Source organism: Trachurus japonicus, chromosome 7 (assembly GCF_045865225.1).
Source record: "Trachurus japonicus isolate A0001 chromosome 7, Traja_1.0".
Classification (NCBI taxonomy): Eukaryota; Metazoa; Chordata; class Actinopteri; order Carangiformes; family Carangidae; genus Trachurus; species Trachurus japonicus.
In genome coordinates this window covers 1,899,289-1,918,799 of record NC_140913.1, presented here as the reverse complement: position 1 = coordinate 1,918,799, position 19,511 = coordinate 1,899,289, and the positions used below count along the sequence as shown (strand labels likewise).

At 44.5% G+C, this 19,511-nt stretch overlaps 1 protein-coding gene across 2 annotated transcripts in view; it reads left to right on the top strand.

The window, feature by feature from the left end:
* The window catches only part of fgd1 (FYVE, RhoGEF and PH domain containing 1), a 28,972-nt gene extending 16,498 nt beyond the window's left edge, over positions 1 to 12,474 (top strand). For both annotated transcript variants that reach the window (XM_085780769.1, XM_085780770.1), the window contains exons 4-18: positions 55 to 838; positions 913 to 1,002; positions 4,940 to 5,088; positions 5,175 to 5,331; positions 5,444 to 5,582; positions 6,567 to 6,625; positions 7,169 to 7,315; positions 7,404 to 7,496; positions 7,607 to 7,686; positions 7,776 to 7,806; positions 9,073 to 9,174; positions 9,335 to 9,463; positions 9,552 to 9,710; positions 10,307 to 10,453; positions 10,939 to 12,474. In XM_085780769.1, the coding sequence (XP_085636895.1) occupies positions 55 to 838; positions 913 to 1,002; positions 4,940 to 5,088; positions 5,175 to 5,331; positions 5,444 to 5,582; positions 6,567 to 6,625; positions 7,169 to 7,315; positions 7,404 to 7,496; positions 7,607 to 7,686; positions 7,776 to 7,806; positions 9,073 to 9,174; positions 9,335 to 9,463; positions 9,552 to 9,710; positions 10,307 to 10,453; positions 10,939 to 11,214 (2,542 nt within the window). In that variant the 3' untranslated portion in view covers positions 11,215 to 12,474. The remainder of the gene's footprint in view (positions 1 to 54; positions 839 to 912; positions 1,003 to 4,939; positions 5,089 to 5,174; positions 5,332 to 5,443; positions 5,583 to 6,566; positions 6,626 to 7,168; positions 7,316 to 7,403; positions 7,497 to 7,606; positions 7,687 to 7,775; positions 7,807 to 9,072; positions 9,175 to 9,334; positions 9,464 to 9,551; positions 9,711 to 10,306; positions 10,454 to 10,938) is intronic.
* The last annotated feature ends 7,037 nt before the right edge of the window (positions 12,475 to 19,511 follow it).

Genomic DNA, 19,511 nt, shown 5'->3' with positions numbered 1-19,511 from the left:
TGTGTTGAGTGTGTGTTTGTGTTCATTCATCGTGCTCTTATTGTGCGTTATCAGCGAGCAGATCATTGTGGTTCCTGACATCACCGGGGGGGCTCTGTGTCCCCGCCTCCATGACCCCCCCTCCTCTCTCTCCTCCTCTCGACCTTCATCACCACCGTTGTCTTCATCACTTGTCACGCCACCGACCGATGAAGAGCCGCCCTCTGAGGCCAGAGATCAAGATGACATCACAGAGGGGGATGTGGAGGAGGAAGGAAACCTACGTACTGATGAAGGTGACGACGTCATTGACGACAATGACGATGATGATGATGATGATGATGATGAGGAGCTGGCGGCGGCGTGTCGTGACGACGTCCACCAGAAGCGGCTGTCCATGGAGTCGGGTTACAGCGCGTCAGAGAAACACCTGGAGGATGATGTGGTCGCCGTGGAGATGAGGGACCAACAGCAGCAGCAGCAGCTGCTGCTCGACCAATCGGAGCTCCCCTCGGAACGCCTGTCCCTCCCGTCCTCACAGACGGACGGGAAGTTGGCCAATCGGGACAGTGGGATCGACAGCATCAGTTCTCCGTCGCACAGCGAGGAGCTCTGCTTTGCCGGCGTGGAGGATGGAGGCGTGGTTTACCCCTGCAGCCCCGCGCTCCTGCCCCGCCTCTCCAGCTCCTCCTCGTACGCAGGGGAGGGCGGCGACGGGGACGGAGACGGGGACGTGAGAGGAGCGGCGAGGAGGAGGAGAGACTTCAGCGAGGAGGGAGACAGTGACTTGGAGGAGGAGGAGGCGGAACTTACTCTGGTGCTGCCGCCCCCCAAGACGGACAGACAGGATTCCGCCGAGGTGAGTCTGAGTCTCCGTTTATGGGACGTCGCTGGGTTGGTGGTGCAGATGTTTGACGCCTTGTCTCCATCCAGATGTCGGTCCAGCAGAGGGTCTTCAACATAGCCAACGAGCTGCTGCACACAGAGACCGCCTACGTGTCCAAGCTCCACCTCCTGGACCAGGTGAGTCACCAACACAGGACCTGGAATATGGAGCAGGGCCGGCCCTAGCATTTTGGTGGCCCTAAACAAGATTTTTGTTTGTGGCCCACTCTATGCGCAAACACCAAATCACATACACTGCTTAAAACTGAATACAGACATGTTTGATAGACAGATGTAACAATACTCAAGTGTTTTATGTCTAATCTTCCGCTCTAAGCACACTGAGGCCAATTTGTCCTAGAACACTGTATAAAAAAATAATTTAGGCCAAATTTTCTGAAAAATTTCCAATCCCTTGTGAAAACACTCCTTCAGTCATGAGAACAAACTCTTTTGGTGCTTGAAATAGGATATGAATACAGTAATAGATAAGTGTAGAAAACAAGTCTAAAATGAAATTTTGTAAAATCACCTTTTGAGCATAAGGGTTGTCATTCTGGGATTCTATTTTCACCAAATGTCTTAAATGTGAGATAAAAGAAGCTGAATATTGATTTCAAAGCTTCATCAGATTTTTAAAATGAGAAATTAGCTTTTTTTCCTCTTCAAACAAAAATATTTGTTATTGGCTCTCAAACCCTGGCTGTGAATAACATAGGTTGTTGAGGGCGGGTGTATTTGAAAGAAGGGAGCCGTCCCTTGGTCACAGGAGCAGTTAAACCGCGTTTCTACGGCGTAAAATGACCGAAATACAAACAAAAACATATCAAGACCGTCGCGTGAACGCGCGCCGACCTCAGTGTTAAAATGACTTGAATCGAACCCCAGTACCTTTCCGATCATGTAGCCCCACCTGACGGCTGTGGCCCTAAGCAACCGCATAGAGTGTTTATGCCAGGGGCCGGCCCTGGGTGTAAGACCACTTCCAAAAAGATGTGTCCATGATTCTAACCATTCGTATTCGTAATGATAAACAGTTGTATGTCAATAAAAAAGTTGTACCCAAAATTCTGCTGTCATACACATGAGTCTGAAAAAATCGTTAGGGTGAGGATAGTTTTTATGTGAGTATGAATCTAAAAGCTGTGACCAGTGGGTAACACCAATGATGATCATTAACACCAACCATCATAAGCATTTTTTAATATAATATAATAAAAATATTAAAATACATTAAACTGTAATTTATGTTGATTTATAATGGTAAGTGGTTAACTGGTATGTGACCATATTTAAGTTGTTAAAATAATACAAATGAAACATGAAATTGCTGTTAAAAAAGCTACCATTTTCATAGAATATAGAATGACCCGCATCGGGGTTCCATTACTTTCCCCTGCGACCTGCATGTGATGTCATTTCAACACTTTTTCTACTCGTACCCACAAACTTGAATTCGTGTTCACAGTGAAGACTTCGTAGTCGTAGAAATTAGAGTCTAAATATTAAAAATATTATATAAAATAAATAAAATAATATTAAAATAAATAATATAAAGTATGTATTTATATATATATATATATATATATATATATATATATATATATATATATATATATATATATATAAGGGCTTTGCCTTTGAGCAATCAAACGCTGCCTTCGTCTTCTGCTATTTTATTTTATTTATTTAAGGAGGACAATGCACATTAATGAACATAATAAAATGCAAAGGTGCCAGTGTTAGCCAATGGCTAGTTTCCGACTGTAGTCCTCCTGGCAAGGTGTTAAAAGCCATTAAAATGAACACAAGGACATAACAGAATTCATAGAACAGGAAAAACACGTACAACAAACACATGTATCCAACAGAAACCAACAGACATAAAAACTACAAAGAAAGACAATTAACATGACACTATTATAAAACAAAAACAAGTCTAAAAACAAGTCTCGCGGGACGAGAATTATGTGATATCAAGAGACTAGACTTCACAAGACTTACGGCTCATTTGCAAAACACCTTTCAATGGAAACACTTGCAAACAGCGATTGTACTTATTTTGCGAAAACCTTTAATGGCAACCCAGCTACTGTTGCCAGGGAAACCTCACTGTATTATATTGCTGTGAATAGTTTCAGCTGCTACCATTTTTTTTTTTTTTTTTTTAAAGGTCCCATATTATGCTGTTTTTCAACCATTTCACATGGTTCTAAGTTGTCCTACCATATTGTATATTCGTAGTGTATTGTCCCCAAATCAATCTGCAGCTCTACATCTCAGCAATCTAAAAGTGGCTCTCCAGAGGTCTCCTGAGAACGAGCCATTTCTGTGTGCACCTTGAAATGCAAATAAGATGTGTAAACCACGTCCACTCCACACCTGTCACGGGGAGAGGGTGTGGTTTTCACTACATGTGCCAGTGTTGACATTGGGGGTCGGGCATTGATTTCCGAAAAAAAAAAAAAAAAAGAAAAGTTTCTGAGACTCTTATCTTGTCTGAAAAAATGTAAACGTCCCTTTTTTACTGTGGAAGAAGGAGACACATGGACTCCTACAGCCATCAGAAAGTTCTGTGTGAAACTGTCAAATAAAAAAACAAGTGAAATTGAGGAGCAGCACAAACTGCACGGTGCGGAGCTACCGGAGAATATTGACGTGGTTTTGCGCCGGGAGAGGAGACTTCCTCGTTCAGATGTCTCTCATTCTGTGATGAGGACCACTGCGCTGATGAGAAGTGGTATCATTCCATCTCTGATCCGCGATTTCATTTTTAATGACCGGCGGCTGTTTTTCAATCAGTGATTCAAAATGATCATCTGGCCGCCGCAGTACCGACTGTATCTACCGCTTCATGTCAAATGACGGACGGGGAGAGAGAGAGAGGAGGATGGGGGGGGGGTCGCTGTTACGGAAATGCCTCACCGGGCGGAGCTCTCGTTTTTCCAGACTGGTCCAGGGGGAGTATAAGGAAGTACCCGGAGGTGGAGTCACCTGAGTTCAGCGCATCCTGACGTCAAGTCTGCCAGCACTTCCAATTCGCCCGTTTGGAGACACGGTCTCAAAAAAGTGTAGAAATCAATTAAGGGAGTGAACAGACTTTTTCCACATCCAGGCGTCATAGAAAGGCCACGGGAACACATAGGACCACTACAAAACCTGTAGAAAGTGGATTTAGCATAATATGGGCCCTTTAATTTGAAAAATAGAGAAAAAAATATGACATACAACTCCTTAACAAAGGTATGGTAGGTATTAACAAAAAGAGAAAAAGAAAACCCTGTTTGCTGTTTCATATGGGACAACACAAATAAGCTACTAATTCATGTTTAGACACAAAAACCACAACAACAACAACAAAACAACACTCCACCCTAAACAAAGAAAAAACGGCTATATCCATTTGTTATTGACCAACAAAGTATATACATTTAAGTAAAGGTCACCCAAACAAATGCCAGCAAAAAGAAAAACATAATTCTGCACAAATATACACCTCCAAACCATAATTTAAATAAAGCATAAATTAAAATAGCCCAGGAATATAGGCAATAGCATGAGACCAAACAGCTAATGTCTCAAGTTTTGCACCATTAACTTTGGCTGTAGAGTTTTCCAACAGACAGATATCATAAAACAATGCAACCCAGACTTTATCCATTACAATACTTGGTTCAAACCAACTTTTAAGAATAGTCTTTTTTGCAGCCGTTGAGGCAGCAAGAATAATTTGTTTCTGTGTGTATGGTAGTATAACGTTTGGGTTGTAACCAAAAAGCCAAAGGGCCGGGCAAAATGGGAGATGTTTATCCAACAAATCTGACAGTGTTTGAGCGACATGGACCCAAAGAGTTTTTACTGTTACACAATCCCAAAACATGTGTAGGTTCTGACTTTTGAATGAGGACACCTATCACAAAGATCGCTGGCAGTCAGTTTGAGTCTAAACCTACGTTTGGGAGAGAAATAAACTCTATGAACAAATTTAAATTCAGCTGCTACCATAAGAAGGCAACTGGTGGTAATTCTAATTCATGGCCCGGTCTCTAAACCGTCTGCTGCTCTCCTCCTGCAGGTCTTCTGTGCCAGACTCATGGAGGAGTCCCGGTCTCGCTCCTCCTTCCCCTGTGACGTGGTTCAGGGGATCTTCTCCAACATCTGCTCCATCTACTGCTTCCATCAGCAGTTCCTGCTGCCGGCGCTGCAGAAGAGGATGGAGGAGTGGTGAGGATGAGTTTCTGCCTCTTCCTCTTCTGGTCCTGGTCCTACCCAGGATTCACTCTGACCCTGATCCTCCTTTTTGTCTGCAGGGATTCAAACCCACGGATCGGGGACATCCTGCAGAAGCTGGCTCCTTTCCTTAAGATGTACGGAGAGTATGTGAAGAACTTTGACCGAGCCATGGAGCTAGTCAACACCTGGATGGAGAGATCGGTTCAGTTCAAGACCATTATCCAGGAGATCCAGGTCCAGATCTCTGTCGCTATTCAGTCTGATGAGAATGATGGGGGTGTTTAGTCTGTCTAGATGTAAACAGCTGTGTGTGTGTGTGTGTGTGTGTGTGTGTGTGTTTGTGCAGAGGGAGGAGCGCTGTGGGAACCTGACTCTGCAGCACCACATGCTGGAGCCGGTTCAGAGGATCCCACGCTACGAGCTTCTACTCAAAGACTATCTCCACCGGCTGCCGGAGGACGCCCCAGACTACAGGGATGCCCAGAGTACGAGAAACAAACACACCCAACACCAGTGCACTGACACCTCTGTGTAGAAACACACAGTCAGAGCCTGAGACCCTGTCCTACATCCAACCACCCAACATGAGGTTTAGGGACCCAAACCTCCAAGAAAACCAGCCTCTCCCGGAAATGCATTATTTCATTTCTGAGGGAGAGTCTGGCCTCAATCCCCCTGTAAACGTTTGGGGTGGGTGGGAGCTGGGCGGGAGTAGTAGCATTGACAGACATCCCCATTCAGCCAATCAGCAAGTTGGTATATCAAACTTTTGCCGAATCCAGTTGGAAGAACAGCAACAACTTTGTCCTCGTCTTCCTTCAAGAAACTCAACAAGCGCCGACTCTTGCTCTTGTTTAATTGCTGTAACGGATGGTATTTCAGTAAGAACTTCCCTTGTTGCTGTTTTTAGGCTGCTACTGATAAATAGCTCCGCCGTGGTAAGAGTAGCGCAGTGTAGTGACAGGGCTTTGCACCAGTCGGTCCCTGATTGGCCAACGTGCTGTGTCAATCACAGAAATGTGAGCGGCGATGCTGATTGGCTCGGCCTTCTGAGGGTTTCAGGCCAAACGCTTACAAGGGGAATGAGGCCAGACTCTCCCTCAGAAATGAAATAATGGCTGGTTTACGAGGCTACTGATTTCAGACCAGAGTTTTCAAACTGAGATGTTCCAGATTATTAAAGCAGCAGCAGGACGTCTGTAGATCACACCTCTGATAGTGACAGCTACTCTGTCAAGTTAGAGACTTGATGAGAGACCTCATGATTCTGGGCTGTAAAGATCACATGGCCATAAAGTTGGTGCTATAAACAGATGGTCCAAAGGAACCATCATAGACAGAACCTGACCCATGACAGGGTCTGTGCTGGTCTGATTAAACCATCTACTGGACCATCGTCTGCTTGGTTCTCATCATCAGATAAGGAGACCTGGTCTGAATCTCTGTAAACTCTGTCCTCTCCTCTGCAGAATCTCTGGAGCTCATTGCCACAGCAGCAGAACACTCCAACGCTGCCATCAGGAAGATGGTAACACACACACACACGCACACGCACACACACACACACACACACACACACACACACACACACACACACACACACACACACACGGAGAGATATATAACTATGACTCAGATGAAACTCTGTCATTAAGTGTCACTTCATCTTTAATTAAACTGCTCTGATCACACTCATCAACGGAGCTGCTGCTGCTCCTCCATGTGTTTGTGTGTTTGATTTAACTCCATCATGGTTCCTGTGTTAGAGCTACACAGCAACTCTGCAGCTGCAGCTATTTGATGGTTTTATTGGCTCAAATCTCAGATATCCATGGTAACCAGGTGACCTTTGCAGGGAGTCAGTGTCACCCACCACCTGGTTACAGACCAGAGAAACTGAACTGTAGCTCATCTCTCCTCCATGTATTACCCTTGTCCCTTTTATTTCTGTCACACTTTTTGAGCACACATGCACATAAAAAATGCACATGTGATGATGACATCATCATGTACAAGTGTTCATCAGCTGCGCGACTCTGTCTGACTCTCCCTGTGTCTCTGTCTCTGTCAGGAGCGGATGAGGAAGTTATTGAAGGTGTATGAGTTGTTGGGAGGAGAAGAGGACATCGTTAACCCAACTAACGAGCTCATTAAAGAAGGACACATCCTGAAACTGTCCAACAAGAATGGGACCACGCAGGACAGATACCTCATACTGGTGTGTCCACCGTCCACCTCTCTTTTTGCCTTTTATTTAGATCGGACCCTGCTGTCCACCGTCCTGCAGTAACATTGTCTCTTTGCAGTTTAATGACAGGTTGCTGTACTGCGTCCCCAAGCTACGTCTGATTGGACAGAAATATGGTGTCCGCGCACGCATCGACGTGGACGGCATGGAGGTGAGACACACAGGTCTTTCCTCTGACATCTGTCTTCTGACCTCTGTCCTCTGGCTTCTGGCTTCTGTCCTCTGACCTCTGGTCTCTGTCCTTTGTTCTCTGACCTCCAGCTGAAGGAGACCAGCAGTGTTGCCGTCCCCAGGACATTCCTGGTGTGTGGGAAGCAGAGGTCCCTGGAGCTTCAGGCCAGGTACAGACACACTTCACCCCTGTTGCTGTGAACCAGGCCTCCTAAAGTCCTGCTGACCTCTGATTGGTTTCCTGTCTTTGTCTCTGCAGGACAGAGGAGGAGAAGAAAGACTGGATCCAGGTAGACACACAGTCCTGGTTTCTGCTCCCTGTACAGGACCCTGAGAGCCGTCTGGTGTTCAGTTACTTCAGTGATACTCACAACTACCTGAGCAGATGTTTACATTAAAAGGGAATTGCCATTTTTTTTACAATCTGGACCTTATTTCTAGCATAACTTGTGTCATTACGAGTCGTTCCGACGAAATTAGATCCATATAATGGAGTCTACAGGGCAGCAGAATGCAGCCTCTAAATAACACATTATCTGCAGAGAAACTCATTCATTTCATCAATATTTTGTTATGATACGCTAGTGCTATTCCCCTCTGAGTCCGGGGTTAGCTGTTATCAACATCCGGGGTCTGTAGGTTGACCTACTGACCTCTGACCTGGATGATGTCATCTCCGAGCGATGCACGGCTCATTCTGATAATAATTATTCCGCTTTGGGAGAGATGACATCATCCAGGTCAGAGATTAGCAGGCCAACCTACACATCCCGGATGTTGATAACAGCTAACCCCGTGGGTGAGTAAATGATCATATTTTATGCTACAAATAAGGTCCAGATTGTAAAAAACTGCAATTCCCCTTTAAAGGAGACATATTATGGAAATATCACCTTTTGAAGGCTCTTTAACATATATTTAGGTGTTTGTTTTGCCTTTTGGCCCCAAAATGTGAGAAATGACAAAAAAATCTGTAATTTTCAGGCTCCCTAGGTTGAAATCCACGTGGTTATGAGCTGTTCCCGCAGTTGTCTTCCAGTGATGTAACTTGTTTTCGAATTTGCATAACCCCACCCCTACCTGGAACCAGTAGCAGGGGCGGGGCAAGCAGTGGTTCATTTGCATTTAAAGGGACAGGCACTGAAACCAGCCGTTCTGAACAGGGCTGTTTAGAGAGGGTGAAAAGAGCTGTGATGTTTGATCCATGGGGGATTTTGACTGAAGCATGTCACAGACATGTCTTTAAGACACCTGGGAACTACTTTACTTTGTGGAAAAGGGGCAGAATATGTCTCCTTTAAAATCACTGCAGGGTCTCACCATCTTTCCAGGAAGGCTTTTATTGTGAAACAGCTGCAGGAAGTTTTGTCTGTCACTGACAGCAGCACCTGGTTTTAATTAGACATGACTCCTGTTAGAGACCTGACCCTATAAATCTGGAATTATCACTACTTCTTTTTTTTAACCTCTCTCTCTCTCTCTCTCTCCCTCCCTCTCTCTCTCTCTCTCTCTCTCTCTCTCTCTCTCTGTGTGTGTGTGTATGTGTGTGTGTGCAGGCCATCCAGGCGACCATCCAGAGACATGAGCAGATGGTGGAGAGCTTTAGACATTTGAACTGTTCACTACGAGATGATGAGTCCACACCACCTCACTCCCCGGTAACACACACACACACACACACACACACACACACACACACACACACACACACACAAAGAAGCACCTGCAGACCTGAAAACTTTTTCCATACCAATCTTCAGTATACACAAAACATCTGTCCAGTTGTGGACAGCTGTTGATAGGACCTGTCTTCCTCAGAGCTGCGTGGAGCTCGGGAAACGAGCGCCGACTCCGATCAGAGAGAAGGAGGTGACTCTGTGTATGAAGTGTCAGGAGCCGTTCAACTCCATCACCAAGAGACGGCACCACTGTAAAGCCTGTGGACACGTAGGTCCATCGTCGCACATCTGTATGACATTGTTGAACATCTGCACCAACAGACAACCTTCACTAATCATCTGTGTGTTGAACCCAGGTGGTTTGTGGGAAATGTTCCGAGTTCCGCGCTCGGTTGTCATACGACAACAACCGCACCAACCGTGTGTGTGTGGACTGCTACGCCACACTGGTGGGAGTGCTGCCCTCCCCCGCCACGCTGAGCAGCAGCACCCAGAGGAGGCGCTCCATCCTGGAGGTTAGTGCCACATCACAATCACCTGTTGTTACTGATATTTTGACATTTCAATCAGGACAGACCATTTACAACAAGAGAGCCAGGTTTGAAGATGAAGATGAAATTACATTTATTGTGAACAAAATAAACTTTGGCGCTTAGACCACAGGGTGTAGACCAGCTGAGTAAACTGATCTGGGGATGAGAAGCTTGCATCTGAAGTAGTTATATCCCCCCGGGCCTAGACACTGGTGGTGGTAGGGAAGCTTGAAGTCGCCTGATGAGGGAACTTTTCGGTTGAAGATCAGATTAAGTCTGTATCTTGATGGAGGTGGTGCAGGGGTGGAGGTGGGCTGAGAGTTTGCTGAAATGACGGCTGGATGACAGGAGAGAGAGAGAGAACTTTTAAATTTGACGCTAATGACTGATTGGTGGAAGAGAAAGAGGATGGCAGACTGTGATTGGTTGAATTATGAGAATAAGGGTGGCGCAAGAGGATAGCGGGAAAACAGGGAAAGGGCTTTGAAGCGCGCTCAAAGAGATAGTCTTCCTGTCTGAACTTTCGCTAAGCTTCATTTCTGATCGCCACTAATGCTGAGTTTCTCTCATCTCCATAGAAACAGGCCTCCCTGGCAGCAGAGAACAGTGTGATTTGTAGTTTTCTTCACCACATGGAGAAAGGAGGGGGGCGGGGCTGGCAGAAGGCGTGGTTCGTCATCCCTGAAAATGAACCACTGGTGCTCTACATCTATGGAGCTCCACAGGTACGTTTCTCAGTCCTGCCACTGGACTGTGGCCATGACACATTTCCCATGATGCACCCTGAGGTGTCCCTCTGTAGAACACAGATGTTTCTTTTTTTTCTGAATATTTGATTTTTTCAAGAACATGAGCAAAGTTCCATTTACAAACTGACAAGACAAAATCAAATCAAGGAAAAACTCAAAGTAAAAATGAAATGAACTCACAATGACAGGACAATAGAACAATAAAAATTGTAATAAATGAATAAATAAAATACATTATGCAATAATCAAAGATACAGAGAGAGACAAAGGGTAGCATCACTACTCATAGGCCAAGCCAAACTCGAATACAGAGAAATTAGTCAAGCTGGTGTGCTGGCAGATTTTCCATATAAATGAATTTTAAATATTTTGTAAAAGGTCTTACTTGCATCCAACAAGTTATTTTCTCTGGGGGCACACAGCTATTGATTTCAGATGAACTGTTTCTATGTCGCCACCAGGATGTGAAGGCACAGCGCAGCGTCCCTCTGATTGGCTTTGAAGTCTCTCTGCCTGAGTCATGTGACCGTCTGGACAGGCGCCATGCCTTCAAGATCTCCCAGAGTCACCTGACCCTGTACTTCAGCGCCGAGGGGGAGGAGCTACAGCGGCGATGGATAGATGTCCTGTCAAGGGCTGGAAAGGGGGAGGAGTTTCAGATCCACCGGCCAATTGTGGAGAGTCTGGAGGAGGAAGGGGAGGAGCTAGCGGCTTCAGCGGAGGGCGAGAACACGTGATTCTGTTGGAAGAGGAAGGATGACGATGCTGAAGATAAATCCCCATTGGAAACCAGTGCATACAGTTGTAGCTAAAATAGACTTTAAACATACACACACACACACACACACACACACACACTGGGCTCTCTGTATATTTAAAGTGGTTTGTCTGCATGATTTCTCTTTGCTGTCGATACAAGATGGCGTATCTCTTTCTATCTTGGTTCACTGTGTTTCACCTGTGAGGTGAGGTGGGCGGAGCCTCTGGTCACACAATTACCTTATCATCATTGTAAATTGTCACAGTATACTTTCGACCTCACAACAAAACATCAGTCTCCGGGATTTCCTCCCTCAGTTTTGTCTGTGGAATGTCTCTTAACACTACAGTACCCATGAACCCCAGCTGTTGTTGCCATGGAGATTCCTCCACCCAGAGCTGTGACATCAGAGTTGTATCATATTGAGAAAGCTGGCCAAAAACCCCACATGAACTTTTAAAATGAATGAGTTTGTCCAGTGAGTTAAACCCTCCCTCAGCTGCACGGCAGCAAGAATTTGAAGCTTTCTGATTGGACGATACTTTCAATCATCAATCACATAGAAACAGTTCCTGTGTCTGTAGTTCTGAGTTCAGTGATGGACCAGTGAAGCTCTCCAGCTTCTTCATCGTTTGTGGTGTCCATTTACATTTTAGTCTCCAACTCACTTTGTAACAACCGCAGTTATTATGAGTTAATTATTTATGGTATGGTTCTCTAAAGGGTCACTGTATACTCTCAGAACCTGCAGATCCAGTCCTCAGTCTGTTACCAGCTCTCAGCATCATGACTTCCCCAATCCCCGGGCCTCTACACAACCTGCTCATGTATGTGAGGAGACGGACAACAGGCCAGGACCAGGACCTGCAGTGAGAGTCTGGATAGAGGCTGGTGGATCTGTAGCAACAGGATAGAACCACCTGTGGACCCAGACTGATGATAATCTAGCCTGGTTCTTATAGTCACATTCATATCAGTCAATTGGGTGCATGAATGAGTGCCAGATGAACTATCTGGCTCTCATCCAGGGAAAGGAGGTCCTGGTTCTGGATGACCTCTGTCTGCCATGAACTAGACTGTAGCTCAGAATCTGTGAACATTAATGTTGATGTCATCTGAGGTTTCATAGATTTGTCTGATATAATTGTGACCTGGACCCAGTCTGACACGGGAACATCTGCCCATTAAGACCTCTACTGTGTGTTTAGTTCATCTCTCAATGAAAACATTTGGAATGAATTAACAAGCACATACTGACAGACACAATCCCCTCCCCATACACACACACACATGCACACACGCTCAATCCCCCCCACTCCCACCTTGAATCAGTCCCACTGAGCTGTGGAGTCGACCTTCAGCCTGACGTGATGCAGCTGCTGTTGTCACCTCAGACAATCAGAGATTAGAGAAGTTCCTTCTCTGTTTTAAAGACTAAAGTTGAGCTGGGGTCCAGTAGGAAGTGGATCTAAACTATGAGACTGTTGGCATGACAGATGACACGCTGTCAGAAGAGAAAAAGAAGACTGGTCTATCCTCTTTAAATGCACTTAAAAGACATTTAATGATTTTTAATTCAAATTTCCCCTGAAGAAAAAAAAAATTACAAATTTCTATTCTTCTTCTGTGTTTGACCTTTTAAAGCTTCCTGTCCCCAAAGACCTCACTGCTTCTGTCTGACCTCCAAACCTGCCCATCACATCACCTACATTTCCCAGCATCCTCTGCTCTGAGATGTGGACTTTCTGTTGGTGCAGGTGGTTCCTTGCTGTCTTGGAGAAACCTGATCAACACCGTGTGGATTAAATATTTTTAACTTAATGGATGAAATAATCAGATGCAGTGATGGACCTGAGAGATAAGAGGTTTCTGCAGGACAATGATGCTGTCAGATCCAGGTGGTGGAGTTGGCGGTGGAGGGTTTTATGAGTTGGATGTAAGTCGCCTGTGGAGTTTGTAAAGACAGTTTAATGCAGATGCAGAGATGAAGAGTAGTTCTGAGAAGAACCAGAAACCAGACTGAACTGAACCCAGGTCTGGTGGACTCACTGGTTTTTCTGTCATTTATGATGGAAGTGAATCCAGCGATTAGATGGAGCTGAGCTGAACTGAAACCAGAAGAAAGGACTAGTTGTTTTTATCATCTTCACTTCCAGTGGTCCAGTATTTCTGTCTCTGTAAACAGCTTTTGGACAAAGTGTTTTGATAGTTAAAGTAAATACTATGAATATTGTTATTGTTATTCTGATGAATCTAAATGAAAAGAGATGTGTTTAATATTTCCGTGTTCATGAGTCTGGGTTGTGTTTGATGTTTGCTTGATGCAAGAAGAAAACAAAGAGTAAGCATTTTGTAAATATAATTTATTCTCCTGTGACCCTGTCCCTCCCCCCAGTCATGTGACTATGTAAAGGTTCAAGGTCAACCCTAACTGTTCCTCCACACTCAGCAGACCTCCACACAACCAGAGCCCTGCAGATGGTTTGGGGTCCAGCAGCCATGTTGGCTCTACAGATGAAGATCAAAGTAACAATTTGATATTTTGATAAATCCTTGAGATGGAGACAGCTCTCGTCTCTGTCAGCCCAGTACAGAGAGAGAGGCTAGCCTAGCTCAGCATAAATATGGATTAAGAAATTTTAGAATGATTTCAAAAGGTACAAAACTTCTCTTCTGTTGCCTAATTAACTCATTGGTGGCTAACCTGACAGAAATGTTTCACCTAATCCAGCTAAATATCCTACTAATTTGACTGAGAGCAACTACAGGCTAACCTGTAGTCATCTAGTAAACAGTGGCTACAATTAGACAACAGTGGGAATGAGCGGATGTTCTGCTAACATTATGAAATAGGATTTAATTTCTTCCAATCTCTGTGCTAAACTAGACTAAACTGGATTTCTCAAAAGGTGGAGTCCTCTTTAACCCCTACCTCCGTCCCTGTCCGGTGCTCAGTCTGTGCACGTGGCTCTGGTTGTCATGTTTTTGGTGTGTTTTTTGGCATGTAAAGCAGACTCCAGTGGTGTATCGTCCTCTCCTCCCACAGTGGAAGGAAATGGCCAGTAACTCAGCCTGAGAGTTCATCATCATCACCACGATCACCAGTTGTTTTGATGTGGTGAACAATGTTTTCAGCGTTGATGAGTGACGTGTTGATGCTTCTTTTGTACGAGTTTTTCTTTTTCTGTCGAGACCTTTGGAGACTGGTTCTGACCAGTTTTGACAGGTTCTAACTGGTCCTGGCTGGTTCTGACTAGTCCTGACTGGTCCTAAACTGGTTCTAACTCTGGTCACTTCCAACTGGTTCTACATCGGACCGGTTCAATCTGGTGCTGAGTGATCCTTAAGGTTTGTTGTTATTTTGTCTGGAACCACGTCAGGCCCAACCACTTCCAGACTGGTCACATCAGTTTGAATCAGTTTCAACTAGATTTGAATCTGACTGCATTTTATTACATTTGTGGTCGTGCTTACTAGCCATAGCACGGAGTTCTGTGTCCTCCCCCACATTTCCACAGAAATGTTTGCAGCCACTTAGGACCAGTTAGAGTCGGTGCCAGTCAGTATATAAAACTACTAGCAGCTGTGGTTATAACCAGTTTGAACTGGTTCTGTCACACTGTACTGTTAATCTGTGACCCTTCTCGTTTACAGCCAATTCAGTTTTTGCCTTAAGTCTCTGAGTTGATTGAACTTGTGCCAAATCAGACGAATTGATTGCTGTTAGTATTCAACTGTTAAGTCTGTGCTTCGATATTTATTTCTAATTTTTAATATTAACTGTTTTCACTGTTTGCTTTTTTTTTTTTTTACTTCCTGTCTGTTGCGGTTCTGACAGTGTGTTTCTCTCACATCCAAACTCCTGTCTCATGGTCACTGTTAACCATGGTTACCGAATGGAGAGGTCAGGGGCCCCTAGACCAGAGTTTGTTTTAGGTCAGCATCTGAAAGTCACAAACTTAAGATGAGACACAACAACACAGAGGTCTGAGCAGCTCTACACAGGAGAGGTGGGGGCCTCTGTCAGTCTGTGCCGAGGGCCCATGTTCTCAGTGTTGGTCCATGTTGTTACTGTGATGAGGCTGAAACACACCTGAAACAAACCACAGGGTGATTATATGGATATAGATACATTTCTAATATGGCTTTTAACCAACCAATCAGAGGAGGACCAGGTGGTGATGTCATGTAGCTGAATGACATTGTTCTTCTTTGACTTCTTGCTATAGTAACTGCTGTCTGTGCAGTTAAACTGTAGGTTTCTGGAGCAGAATGTTACCATGGTGACCTTCAGGTTCCCTGAGCCTAATTCCCCAGTACTGGTTACCATGTTGCCATAGCAACCACTACTCTAGTTACCATGACAACAGCACCCACCACCATCTCTGTCCCTCTCAGTCTTGCGGGTCTAACAGCAGCATGGTTGTGTCTTCTTCTTCTCCTTTCTATTATGGTATCTTTGAATTGTTATTGATTATTGATTTTTGATTATTGGTTGCAAGATATTGGTTAGTGGCTGGCCACTGCCTTCCATCCTGTCCATGTCTGTTTCCCATCATGCCCTTCTGTAAGAATATAAAAGGAGAAGTGTTTATGAGGTTATAAATGAAATAAAATCTGAAAAAATTGTTTAAATGACTGCAAGTGTTTCTACTGTCACTGTTTACTGTTACAACTACAACTACTACTGTAATAGCCTACTGCTACTACTACAACTACTACTACTACTACTACTACTGATACTACTACTGTAATAGCCTACTGCTACTACTACAACTAGGCCTACTACTACTAGCTACTACTACTACTAACTGATACTACTACTGTAATAGCCTACTGCTACTACTACAACTACTACTACTACTACTACTACTACTGATACTACTACTGTAATAGCCTACTGCTACTACTACAACTACTACTACTACTACTACTACTACTGATACTACTACTGTAATAGCCTACTGCTACTACTACAACTACTACTACTACTACTACTACTACTGATACTACTACTGTAATAGCCTACTGCTACTACTACAACTAGGCCTACTACTACTACTACTACTACTACTGATACTACTACTGTAATAGCCTGCTGCTACTACTACAAGTACTACTACTACTACTGATACTACTACTGTAATAGCCTGCTGCTACTACTACAACTAGGCCTACTACTACTACTACTACTACTACTACTGATACTACTACTGTAATAGCCTACTGCTACTACTACAACTAGGCCTACTACAACTACTACTACTACTACTGATACTACTACTGTAATAGCCTGCTGCTACTACTACAAGTACTACTACTACTACTGATACTACTACTGTAATAGCCTGCTGCTACTACTACAAGTACTACTACTACTACTACTGATACTACTACTGGTAATAGCCTGCTGCTACTACTACAACTAGGCCTACTACTACTACTACTACTACTGATACTACTGTAATAGCCTGGTACTACTACTACAAGTACTACTACTACTACTGATACTATTACTGGTAATAGCCTGCTGCTACTACTACAAGTACTACTACTACTACTGATACTACTACTGGTAATAGCCTGCTGCTACTACTAGTACTACTACTACTGATACTACTGATATAGCCTGCTGCTGCTACTACTACAAGTACTACTACTACTGATACTACTGGTAATAGCCTGCTGCTACTACTACAAGTACTACTACTACTGATACTACTGGTAATAGCCTGCTGCTACTACTACAAGTACTACTACTACTGATACTACTGGTAATAGCCTGCTGCTACTACTACAAGTAGCTACTGCTACTACTGATACTACTGGTCCTACTGCTTCTACTACAACTACTACTGATACTACTGGTAATAGCCTACTGCTACTACTACCACTACTACTAGGCTACTGCTACTACTGGTAATAGCCTACTTCTGCTACTACCACTACTACTAGGCTACTGCTACTACTGGTAATAGCCTACTTCTGCTACTACTACTACTACTACTACTACAAGTAGGCTACTACTACTGCTACTGATACTGGTAATACTACCACCACTATAACTACAAGTACTACTACTGCTAGTGATGCTGATTCTGTTGTGTTTACTGTAGGCCTATTAATATTTAAGCGCGAGACCACGTACTGAATGCAGGAAAACTTTATTAACCTCTTCTTCTGCTCTCCTATTCCATAACACCTCTACGTGGCCCCCAGGCCCCGTGTGTCCCCCCAGGGCCCCGTGTGTCCCCCCAGGCCCCGTGTGTCCCCCCAGGCCCCGTGTGTCCCCCCAGGGCCCCGTGTGTCCCCCCAGGCCCCGTGTGTCCCCCCAGGGCCCCGTGTGGCCCCACTATGCTACACCTCCCACAACCACTGAATAGACATTAAAACACCACAATTCTACTGCTAGTACTACTACTACTACTGATACTGGTAATACTACAACTACAAGTACTAGGCCTACAGCTACTGATAGGCTACTGCTGGTAATTACTGTTACAACTACAAGTAAAACTACTTCTACTACTGTTACTTACTGCTGCTTCTACTACTGTTCTGCTCCAACTACTAGTATTTGCACTGCTCCAGGTCCTGGTCTCCAGGTCCTGGTCTCCAGGTCCTGGTCTCCAGGTCCTGGTCCAGCTGCACTCCTCCCAGTCACACCTGCTGCTCATCTCCTGGTTGCAGTCGTATTTAAACCCTGCCTTCACACTCAGCATTTGTTGAAGCATCTGTTCCACCAAGTGTTAAAACATCGGCTCAACTCTCATTGGAACCCGTGTTGTTGCTCCATTTGATGTCTGTTCATCTGTTTCTACTCCAGGTCCGTCTCTCTCCCTCCACCTGTGTGTTTGCCATCTGGAGGAGCTTTTTGTTGAGGAGAAGCCTTGCCTGCCTGTGCTGCTCTCAGCCCTGTCATGTCTGCACAAGACCTCTTTTGTCTCTGAGTGCTGACACTACCACTACTAGGCTACTATTATACTGCCACTACTACCATTCACAATAGTGATAAAGCAGAGCATTTTCTTCTTGTACAATTTTGTGATTTTTTTTTTACACATTGCTTCAAGAGTTCATGTCTTTTTCAACCATTTCCTGCTGGTCAGCCTCCAGCTTACAAGATCTGCTGTGGTACTTTCCAACTGCATCACTCACTCCAATGTAAACAGAGCCGAAATTCAGTAGGAAAACAGGAAGAAGCCCATATTTAAAATTCCACATTTTTCATCCCACAGACAAATGTTTTCTAACAGTGTGTTCAGCAGAGTCTCCTCTCATGGAGAACAGAAGGACAGAAGGAAGCGCTCTTCCACTGGCAGGGTTTGAAAGGTGTCTCGACACGGTCCCAGTTTTAACCAGGTGTGACAAAGCAGTTACCATCATCACTATGGAAACCATTCACTGCACAGCTGCTCCCCGATTGAAATCAGCTGATTAAACTGCACACACGAAAGCCAACACACACACGCACACACGCACACACACACACACACACACACACACACACACACACACATACAATAACCTGGTTTCAGTAACCTATAGAAACAGTTCAGAGCAGTCATTCATTAATGATTGAAGTTTTGCTCCATGCGCTCTCTCTCTTTGTAGCCTATATCATAAGTAGCCTATATGTAGTGGTCTATAAACTCATTTGTCACATCACGCATAGACTACTGCAACGCCCTCCTCACCGGACTCCCCACCAAACTCAACAGACTGCAAATCATTCAGAACTCGGCCGCCCGGATCATCACCCGCACCAAATCAACTGACCACATCATCCCTGTTCTCATCCAACTTCACTGGCTCCCAGTACAATACCGCATCCAATATAAAACCCTACTCCTCACCAATGTTCCCTCTAATTTTCAAAACTCCTGAGCAGAAATTCAACTCCCCTGATAACCTGCTTGAGCGACTGTGAGCGACAGCTTAAAGGTGCCATATGTAAGAATGTGGCCAAAAACGGTTACTGCAGTCAAATTCAAAACACAGCGATCTGGTTTTTTCTCCCAGCCGTAGCAGCAGCTCAGTGGACCAGACCGGAGGCTGAAATGCCACTGACGCCGCCGTGACTGAGAGAAAGGGCTAGGTGGCGCAACATGTAAACACGTACTGTAAATTCAAAACATAAACATGATTTGCAGTCTGCAAAAAAAAGATTTTTAATGCGAATACTCTGGCTGTACTATTGTTGTTGGTGAGTTCATCATGTTATATGAACATTATTCCTGAGTCTCTGTGACATATTAGAAGGATTTTACGGCC